The sequence below is a fragment of the Quercus lobata genome, chromosome 5 (assembly GCF_001633185.2).
Source record: "Quercus lobata isolate SW786 chromosome 5, ValleyOak3.0 Primary Assembly, whole genome shotgun sequence".
NCBI lineage: Eukaryota > Viridiplantae > Streptophyta > Magnoliopsida > Fagales > Fagaceae > Quercus > Quercus lobata.
Window position 1 is genome coordinate 51,173,342 of NC_044908.1, and position 10,628 is coordinate 51,183,969.

At 32.4% G+C, this 10,628-nt stretch overlaps 1 protein-coding gene across 1 annotated transcript; it reads left to right on the forward strand.

The window, feature by feature from the left end:
* The first annotated feature begins 2,097 nt into the window (after positions 1 to 2,097).
* On the forward strand, positions 2,098 to 10,628 carry LOC115990645 (probable LRR receptor-like serine/threonine-protein kinase At1g53440). Its single transcript, XM_031114455.1, has 6 exons — positions 2,098 to 2,229; positions 2,363 to 2,579; positions 3,535 to 3,551; positions 3,627 to 3,841; positions 9,152 to 9,302; positions 10,243 to 10,628. Exons 1-6 carry the CDS (start codon positions 2,098 to 2,100, stop codon positions 10,618 to 10,620), a joined length of 1,110 nt encoding a protein of 369 aa, XP_030970315.1. The 3' UTR covers positions 10,621 to 10,628.

The following is a 10,628-nucleotide window of genomic DNA, read 5'->3' on the forward strand; positions in this document are numbered from 1 at the left end:
TTTTTGTTTAGTTTTTGCAATTTCTAAAACTGTCTGGTAGATTTCAAAATTCAACACCTATAGACATAGATTTATTTTTAAAGGCTAACTCATCATTTTATTATATTTTCCCATTGTTTAGTCACATAATTTTTGTTTTGTTTCAATAAATTATAGGCTCAAAATATTCTATTTGTTTGATTTACATATGAATTTTTCAGTTCCTTTTTTGCAATATATTTAATTTTCTGGCCAATTTCAATAGTAAAAATTAAAGCTATAATCATGGATTATTTTTTTCAGAGTAACCCTTCTTTCTATTGTATTTTTCTATTGCGTAATTATATATATCTATATATATATATATATATATATATATATATATATTTATTGTTTTATTATTTCAATACTTTTGAAGCTTTGAATCTTCTGTTTTTTTGTTGATTTTTTTTTGGCCTTTCGGAAGTTTTAACATTTAACTTTTGGGTTTTTTTATTTATTTTTTTTTTTTTTTTCATTATCTGAAATTGTCTATAAGATTTCAATGAATATCCATGGATTATTATTTTTGAGGGTAACCCATCTTTATTATCTTATATTTCTATTCTTGGCTTTTTTTTTTCTATATTTTTTCTTTAATTTTTTGTGTTTATGTATCTTTTGTTTTTCTTATTTTTACTTTCATAGTGTATGTACATGTTGTGTATGTTCTTTGATTCTTTCTTTAATGGTTTGTGTGTATGTGTCATCGTGTCTTGGTACTTATGCAAAATCTATAAAGACTAAAGATGCTTCTTTTTTATAATGAATCCTGTGTTTTTCATGACTTTAGTGAGTCGCATTCTTAAATGATCGAAATGGTTTTCTTTGACGTGGATTTTGTTCATATTGGTTTCAAAGTTTATTTCTTGGCTTATACTATAGATTTTAATATGTTTATTCGTCAAACTGTTTAGTTGAGTTTGTTTTCGAAGTTGTTTTCAGTGTTAGACATTTTCTTGAAGCATATTGGTATCATATATTTAAATACTGTTAAGTTGATATAATAATAATAATAATAATATAGTTTAATAAATGTCTGAAACTTATAGCTGTTAGCAAATGTTTTAGCTATATGATTTTATTTTACAAATTCAATTTTGGTGTTATAGTAAAATAAACCAAGATTAAATTATATATTGTATTCAATACCTTTCCCGTGCATCGCACAGGTTAGCGACTAGTATATATATAAAAGTAGAGATTGCATATGGGAGAGCATGAGATTTTGCCATATGGCTTTTTATTATAGTAGCTTTTGCATCTGACTTTTCATCTCACCTTCTCTTAAAAATTGGAATTTTAACATCCTTTTAGAATTTGAAAAGATGCAGGTTATTAATTGCTTTAGCAAAAGCCATTGAACCAAATTACCTTTCTCTCTTAACTGTTCAGTTCCCCTTTAAATTTAATGCACAAAATATTGTTTCTTTAGAAATCAATATCATTTCACCAGGTTTCTAAATCTCTCTATCTCTCCTTCTCTAAAAGTTTAAAATGTTATGCTCTTCTCTTTCTCATTCAATTTTGGAAAAAAAAAAAAAATCAGACTATGAGCTTCTTTAAGAATCTTGGGGATTCTATAGGGGAAGGCTTTGCCAAAATTTGTCTCCAATAGAGCAAATCAAGTTAGCACCTCAAAAAATTTCACTGAAAATTTTCCAACCAAAACTAAATGGAATATGAATAAGTAGCACCTCAAAAGATGTCACTGTATTCTCTGTTTGTCTTTTAATGTTTTAAATAATTCCAAGAATGTAGGACTAACCAAAAGATTAACGGTCAACTTGTCAAGGTAAAAAATAGAACCTTTGTTTGGGTTTTTTAATGCTATAGTTAAATTCATCCTCAACAGCTCTAATGTGTCAATGGCTATATAGGACAAATCTTTTTCAATAGCTCTATTCCCCCCCCCCCCCCCCCCCTTTTAGATTCCATGTGATTCACTACAATATAGTGCCTTCTAAAGGAATTTAATTTTGTTTTCCTTTTAAGAGCCATTTAATTGGTCAAGAGGCATGAAAATATTTTGTTCTAAATCTTTTTATATTGTAAGATGCAATCTGACATCTTAGCCTGATGCCTTTGACAAGGTTAAAGGGATTAGATCTACAAACTGGTTTTTTTACATATAGACAAATAAAAGCTGCTACCAATAACTTCAATGCTGTAAACAAGATTAGGGAAGGTGGTTTTGGATCCGTTTACAAGGTATCTGACAACTCTTTCACCATTCTAGAATGATTTTTCCTGCATCTTTTTTTTTCTTCTCCTCGTAGACATTTGGAGAGATTCATGATGAAATACATACCTAAAAATGTATTATTTTATATTCTTGATGCAGGGCATACTATCTGATGGTATTGTAATTGCGGTTAAGCAACTTTTGTCAAAATCAAAGCAAGGAAGCCGTGAATTTGTGAACGAAATAGGCATGATATCTAGTTTGCAACATCCAAATCTTGTTAGATTGTATGGATGTTGTATTGAAGGAAAACAATTATTGTTGGTATATGAGTACATGGAAAACAATAGCCTTGCACATGCTTTGTTTAATAATGGTAAGCTAGTATTTTTATACCTTACCATGCATCAATATATATATATATATATAGAGAGAGAGAGAGAGAGAGAGAGAGAGAGAGAGAGAGAGAGAGAGCTAATGCGGGAAAGCATGAGGTTTTGCCAAATAACACATTCTACGCAAAGAGAATTTAAATATTCTTAAGTGCCGCATTAGAAATAAGAATAAATTAAATATCGACGTTTTGTATCATTTGGTTCAATGTTTTAATACTTTTCTAATTAACAAATAAATATTCTTTGTATTATTTGGTTCAATGTTTCAAGATTTTTCATTCCTCACACATTCACACAAAACTCTTTGCATTTTAATTCATTATTTTCACCTCTTACATTTCTATCCCTTTATATATACCTACCCATAGCCCTTCATGCCATCCCATATCGAATACACATAAACAAAAAATAATGTCATTTACCTTCAATCTTTCGACAACACCTACCTATCTCTAACATTGTTGTCTCATTTAATCCAAACCTATATGAGTTGACTACAACCAAGGAAGAGGGGCTTGCATTTTATATTGAATAACAATAATAATTACAATTTTGATATTAAGGTCGGACGTTGTGGATTTATGGATTTTGTAAATAATGTGATTGACTGTGGGTGTTTGGGATATGTATTTTATTTTAAAATTAAGGAGAAAGAAAAAGACATATTCTATATCAACTTTTATTCTATAATATTCCTCCAAAGTTTTATTATTTATTTATTTTTATTTCTCATTACTTCAATTGGATTATTATATTGGATATGTGTGTGCAATTTGTAATTGTTACTTTTTATAATGAACTCATTTCTAATAAAGTTCTATAACAATTATATATGATATAATACATATATAACATTCTTCAAAACCATTTTACATAAAATATTATGACATTATCTGTGCATCGCATGGATAACTTACTAGTTTATATTAATAATAGAAGAACGAGAACAAACAGTCAAACATTGATGTTGAATTTCATTAAACGGGTTCTAAACATCAATTTCAAGTTCTGCAAATGGTCGATTAAAGTTGGACTGGTCTGCAAGGCAGAAAATATGTGTTGGCATAGCAAGAGGTCTGGTTTTCTTGCACGAGGAATCAACACTGAAAATTGTTCATAGAGACATCAAAACCACTAATGTGTTGCTTGACCAAGACCTCAACCCTAAGATCTCCGACTTTGGTTTGGCCAAGCTAGACGAAGAAGAGAACACACACATTAGCACAAGAATTGCTGGAACAATGTGAGCTTCCTTCCTTTCTTTTGCCCCCTCTATACTTCCTTTCCGGTCTATTTTTGTTTTGTTACCTCTGCAGATCTTGATTATGAGGTAATGTGAATAGATGCTGATCACATAAGTCAGTAGTATTGAGTGGCTGCCCTGAATGGCCGAAAGTAGACCAGAGTATGGCAGCTACAAAACCTCTGCACTATAACAAGTATATAAAATACTATCACAAGAATATTTATTGACGAAAGTACTTGACTGGATTTTATGTGTTAGGCACACTTAGAGCACTCTCATCAGGTGTGCCAAATGCCAAATATTTGGCATTTGGCACACCAAACACCAAAAAACATCTCTCATGAGGTGTTCTAAATCTTTAAAAATTTGGCACACATGAACAGTACGCTCTCATATTTGAGAGCGTACGGACAGATGTGTTATAATTTTAATGAATATTTTATTTTTTTTCTCTCTCGTTCCTCAGTCAGTTTCTTCCTCATTTTTTTCTCAAACACCGATCGGTTCTCTAATTCTCATCCCCTCATATTTTCTTCCTCACCATCAGTTCCCTTCCATGCTGTCGCCGACATCGACGCCAATGCCAACGCCGATGCATCAATTCCACGCCAATCTCTCTCTAGCTGTGGGTTTTTTTTTTTTTTTTTTGCTGTGGTTTGATGGGTGGGTTGGGCAATGGGTGGCTTCGAATGGACAGATCGACGGTGGGTGGGTTCGGATGGGCAGATCGGCGTCCACCACGCAGCACCGCCCATCTCACACTCTCAGATCAGATCGCCTGGGATTTTTTTTTTTTTTTTTTTTTTTTGGTGGATGTGGGTTGAGTTTCATGGGTTTTAATGGGTTGATATTGGTGGGTGGTAGCCGGCTACTATGGGCAGTGGTGGTGGGGGGCTATGCAGTATATTACCATTTGAAGTTTTTTTTTAATGATATTTTAATGTGATGTATATATTATTTTAATGTATGAGATTGAAGAATAGAACATCTGATAAATTAGATGTTGTAAAATGATTTGGTAAAATAGTAAAGTAGACTTTTGATGTGTTAAAATGGCATTTTTTATAGAACAGCTGATGGGAATGCTCTTAGGCATCTATATGTAATACGGCCCATGCTTTTTATGCTAATTTCAAAAGCTATACCCTTTACTTTTCAAAATTATCGATTTTCTATTTAGACAAAATTTCTTGCTAAAAAAATACAGCTCCATTTTCAAGGAGAATAAATCTCAGGATTCAATAAATCATGGGAAAAATTTATTTACTCAAACCTCAAATTCCATGTATAGAGGCATTGAATGTTGAGAATTTTGGGGGTAAACAATGGAAAACATAAAATAAAGTTGGCTTAGAGGCACAAATGAATTTGCTTTCTTTAAGGTAATATTGCGCTCACTCAATTGAGTTTGCTATAGTGCTCTAGGATAATCACCTGAGATAATTGGATTCCACAAGTAGAAATTTTGGAGAAACATGAAAATTTCTCTTCAACAGTATATCATACTATCAAAATCTATCATCATTATCTAATTTCATGAATATGGAACCCTATTTATAATTTTATACACAACGAAGAGTTGCACTTCAAAAGGCATACAAGTCTTTTAAAGCCTTCTAAAATGTTGTCTTGGCTGTTACTAGCTATTAGAAACTTAAAATGTTCATTTTCGATGATATTTCCTGCAAAATTATGCAAAAAATAATTTCTGTTAATGTCTTACTTGAGTGAGATTGACCTCACTTGAGTGGGCTTTAGTGTCTCGCTCAAGTGACCAGTACACCTAGAGTATGTTTGGAATGAATGATTTTGGAGAGGATGGAGAAAGGGGAGTGAAAAATAAGAGAGAAAATTGATGGAAAGGGTGTTTGGTTGGGAGAGGAGGGGAGGAGGAAGAGAAAAATTGTGAGGTCCAACTGTATTTTCTCTGAGCTCACTAGAGCTCAATTTTTACCCAGAACTCAATTTCCCCAAAATCGGGGAGAAAATCAAATTGACAATAAGTTGCAGAATATTGGACTAAAATGCCCACACGCTCGTTGACAGTGTTTCTTTTTTATTTTTTTGGTGCCATTTGGTTCTTTTAATTTTTCTTATCAGTTTTGTTTTCTCTTTTTTAGTTGCCATTTATTTTTTTCATCAGTTTTGGTTTTTTTAATTAGGAGTTATTCGTTTCTCTTTTTTTCAGGAAACAATTTTGGTTTCTTGAATGTCTTACGCTCTTTTTTTTTTTTTTTCTTAACCTACACCAACACCACCCTCTGGTCCCACCCATTGCCGCCAATCTCTCCATTGCATTTCGTTAGCTCTACTTCCACTTTGTCCCCTTATACGTATGCACCAAGATCACCATCATCTCCATCAACGATGACTTCCTTGATTACTCCATTGGTTTCTCCTCCTTCCTCCCCCACAATCCAGAATGCACGCCTGGTACTTTGTCATCATATCCTCTTGGATAGTTGGACTTAGATGAAGAAGATGATGGTGGACGATAGCTATAGCCTGACACTTCAGTCAAGTTGCTCCTCTTTGTTCTCCTCAAGGTGAATTGGTACTTGGTAGCCTGAATTGAGGGGTGGGTTGTAGTGGCGTCGGACAAAAAGATCAGACAGTAGAGAGAGAGATAGAGAATGAGAGAAACGAGTAAATGAAAACAGGAAGAATGGATAAAATAATTAAATGAATTATAGGGATTTTTTTTTTAATTTTTTTTTTTTAAGAATTGTAATGTGACTTAAAATGCCCATAAAATAATGTAGTTTTGCTCATTTGAGTTTAGGTGGCATTTAGTGACCAAATCATCAAGTATGAACGGAAGGGTAAGATTCATGATGCTTCATAAATCAGAGAAGAAAAATTCAAAATTTTAAATATAAGAATTAGAGGACAAAATCAAAATGATTCTAAAGCTTAAAAGGTGTAAAAAAGTGTAATTTGTAATTTAGTCTAAATATTTTTGCTTAATCAATGTCCAGAGTTGCAATAAATGTTAAAGACTAAGTCTACAATTTGATAAAGTGGTTGGACTTGTCAATGGTGGAAAATAAAAATGATATTAGTGGTATGCATTCCCATGTGAGATATCTCACAAATTGCCATCTCAACAAGTTGTGAGAAAATTTGTTGAATTTGTGTCTCTAACAAAGTTAAATGTTGAATGTACTAGCTGCCATAGGATAGTGAACCCTAAAAATGGGACTTGTAACAATACAAAATGGTCATAGCTTAAGATTGGGGTTTATTTGGAATCAAACTCCAAGTAGTGAAAGCAGAAAAATATTAATTTATTCTAGGAATCAACACTGTTAGGACATATGTGATTCACTTGTTAGGAATATATGCCACTATTTTATATAATTGGCTAATCCTTTGATAAAACATACTTTACTTGTATTTGGGTAGATTTAGGATGTGTTTAATACTTCAAGAAACTTTGTTTCAAGATCAAGTGTTAAAGCCATGCAAGTCTGTCCAAGATTCAAGCTGAAAAGTGTCTGTCATTAAAACTCGACAGCTAGCCATCTATCGAGCTTGAAGAGTTATTCAACCCCGTGGCTCGACAGCAGCTCGACAAATAGGTTACCTGTTGAGATTTATGAAAAACAGAATTTCAGTTCTGTTTTGACTCTAATCCGTGATTATGCGTTTGAGTTTTCTTTTTTCATAATCCTAGACATATAAAATGATTATTTTAAGGGCCGTTAAAGAGGGAACAAGTTGCACAAGTGTTGAGCAAAGTTTGTTCAAGCAATTTGTGATCGGAGATAGAGTTTTGCCCTAGTTCATCATTCTTGTGAAGAAGTTGTTGTGTTTGTACACTGTTGGGTTTTGTAACCAAGCATCTTCTTGATCTTCATTGTTAGGATGAACTGAAAAACTTTGCAGTCAATAACCTTCTCTAGTTGGTGATTGAAGTCGCGTACTGAGATCTGCACAATTGATTAGTCATGTACTGAGAGCCGTGCATTGAAAGGGGAAATTGTCACTACATAACAAGTCCAATTGGGTATTAGGATAAGGGTTCAACTATAGGTTGGTATAAGGTACTGGGATTCCTTTACTTGTAATCGCTTGTTGTGATAACAGTGGAATTTCGGGAGTGGTGACTTGAAAATCACCCGGTGGGGTTTTTGCCGTATAGGTTTTCCCCATTCGTAAACAAATCAACGTGTCAATTTATTTTCCACTGCATACTTAGTTTAATTGGTGATTTGTTTGTGCTACTACGCGCTTGCATGTTAATTTGATTAATTAATAAATTTGGCTAATTAATCAATTAATTCATCACAAGGGGTCAATTCGTTTTTGGCCTATCAAACACCAAATATGTGAGAATAATAAGAACCTAGGAATGCTTGCTTGGAATCAACACCAAGCATTTAAAAGAAAACTTCCAATCCAAATCTCATTATTCTATGATGGTCTATAATAATGAGTCAAAGGCTTTTTAAAAGGCTACCTAATCCCATTCAAGTGAATTCTAGTTAGCTCAATTGGTAAAGTTTTTGATGGTTGAATAAGAGATTTTGGAGTTCATTAATCCCTGCTTATATTAAAAACCGATTAGTGTCTTGGTCTGATAATAAATAACTATCAAAGAGCAAACATCATAAGTTGAAAGTCTTTATTAAAAAAAAAATACCATCCAATATTAAAATAAAATAAAATTATAACAAGATTATATAAAGTATGGAAGTAAAATAAAATCCTTCTATTAGCATCAATTGACATCAATCATGATCAATCGGTCCAACGAAGTCAATTAATATTAATATTAATAGGTATAATTTTGTGTGCACATTACTAATTACTACATTAGTACATTACAATGTCTTCATGTCCTGTAAAATTATTCATTATATTGCATTTTGTATATTAAACCTTCCTTACACATAAAAAACTCATAGACTAGATGTATGAAATAATTTGTCCCACCTCCCCCGCCCGCCACGCCCCCCCCCCCCTTGAAAAAAAAAATCATATTTCTATCAATGCTACTACTCAATAAGCTATCCACTCATAATTTTGGGTAGCTTATTTGCTACATGTGAGCCAAAAAAAAAAAAAAGGTTAGCTTATTTTCCAAAAAGCTAGTTTTGTTGTTTAGTTATTACTTTTTACTCTCACTTTTGTTGTTTTGTTATCGCTTCTAGCTCAATGAAACTAAACTCGATTATGATAGCCCTATTAATTGCATGATTGCATGCTTAACAGTTGATTGGATAATCTGGTGCTAAGAAATTGACCAATGTTGGTAAGATCATACTAGTGAACCAAATATCACAGTAAATGTATGTGTTGCAGAGGTTACATGGCTCCTGAATATGCATTATGGGGTTATTTAACCTACAAAGCGGATGTTTATAGTTTTGGAGATGTTGCATTGGAAATTGTTGCTGGGAAGAACAACATGAAATATCGACCAAATGAGAAATTTGTATGCCTCTTGGATTGGGTAAGATTATCCTTCTCGTGTTGTTTTAAAACTTACTGCTAAAACCACGGTACATGTGAACACAAGCGGCATATTTTGGAACAATACATTTGATTAGGTCAACTTGCTTTATTTTTCACTGGGTTCAAGCTGGAAAATAAACATGTGAGACAAGAGTTTGGCCAATTATACTTCTGTTTTATTATTATTATTATTATTTTTTGGTTCAGAGTTGGATAACTAATTTTTCTTCATTGGAATCCAAGCGATGTGCTATTATATTCTAATTTTAATGTCTTTTAGTCCATGTTTTTTCCATGACACATGGGTTTAAATCTCCCAAATCTCCACTTCGCTTTAAATATTTTCAAAATTTTATTTGGCAAATAAATGAAAGGGGGATTAAGTTACAGAAATAATGTTGTTATTAATTGCATTATATTTTAAATAAAAATAAATTCTTTTAATTAAATTACTAATTGTTATTTTTTTTGGACAAAGTTTGCAAGCTAGTTTGTAAGTAATGGCTACAAACTCCCACTACATATTTTGAAAATCTAATGTTGGATTGCATGTTCTTTATATTTTTAACATGCATGCTATATTTTGTTTAAATCGGATGTTATTTACAATTCTATCTATAAATTTATTTTTTATGCATAAATTAAGACTGCAAAAACTTAAAATTTAAATATTTAATTGAATAAAGCTATTGATTTTTTTATTTTTTTGAAATTTTACAAGCATGAAAGATATAATAAAAAAAATGTAATCTGATAATGGATTTATCAAAATTTATATTCAATAAAAAGATACAGGAGTTTTCTAGCCATGGCCTATAACCAGTATGTAGGTACACTTTTTTTTCTCATCATTTAAATGGGTATTCTATTGTTTTCTTACTTGGAGAACAAATTAAATCCTTTCATCACTTCCTAACTCTATTCATTTGTCACTGCAGGCAACCGTTTTACAAAAGAAAGGAGATTTGATGGAGTTGGTAGATCCAAAATTGGGGTCTGAGTTCAGTAAGGAAGAGGTACTTAGAATGATAAAAGTAGCTTTATTATGCACTAATCCATCACCAGCCCTTAGGCCCACCATGACTGCCGTAGTGAGTATGCTTGAAGGCAAGACAGTTGTTGATGAAATGGCCAGGGATCCAGATATTTATGGCGATGAATGGAGGTTTGAAGCCTTAAGAGACCAATTTGGTCAGAGCCTACAACTAAACTCAGTTGAAGGTCAGAGCCTCGTTCAGTCAGCAAATCCAACATGGATTGGCTCTTCTTCTACATCTGCCCATGATCTCTATTCCACTAATCTTGACTCTCGGTAAGAAATTTA

Bases quoted from the DNA above. Each gene is read 5' to 3' on its own strand.
- LOC115990645 (XM_031114455.1), top strand. From the start codon at position 2,098: ATGCCTTTGACAAGGTTAAAGGGATTAGATCTACAAACTGGTTTTTTT. The intron at 3,842-9,151 runs GTGAGCTTCCTT...TATGTGTTGCAG, and splicing joins ACAAGAATTGCTGGAACAAT to AGGTTACATGGCTCCTGAAT. The intron at 9,303-10,242 runs GTAAGATTATCC...TTGTCACTGCAG, and splicing joins TTGTATGCCTCTTGGATTGG to GCAACCGTTTTACAAAAGAA.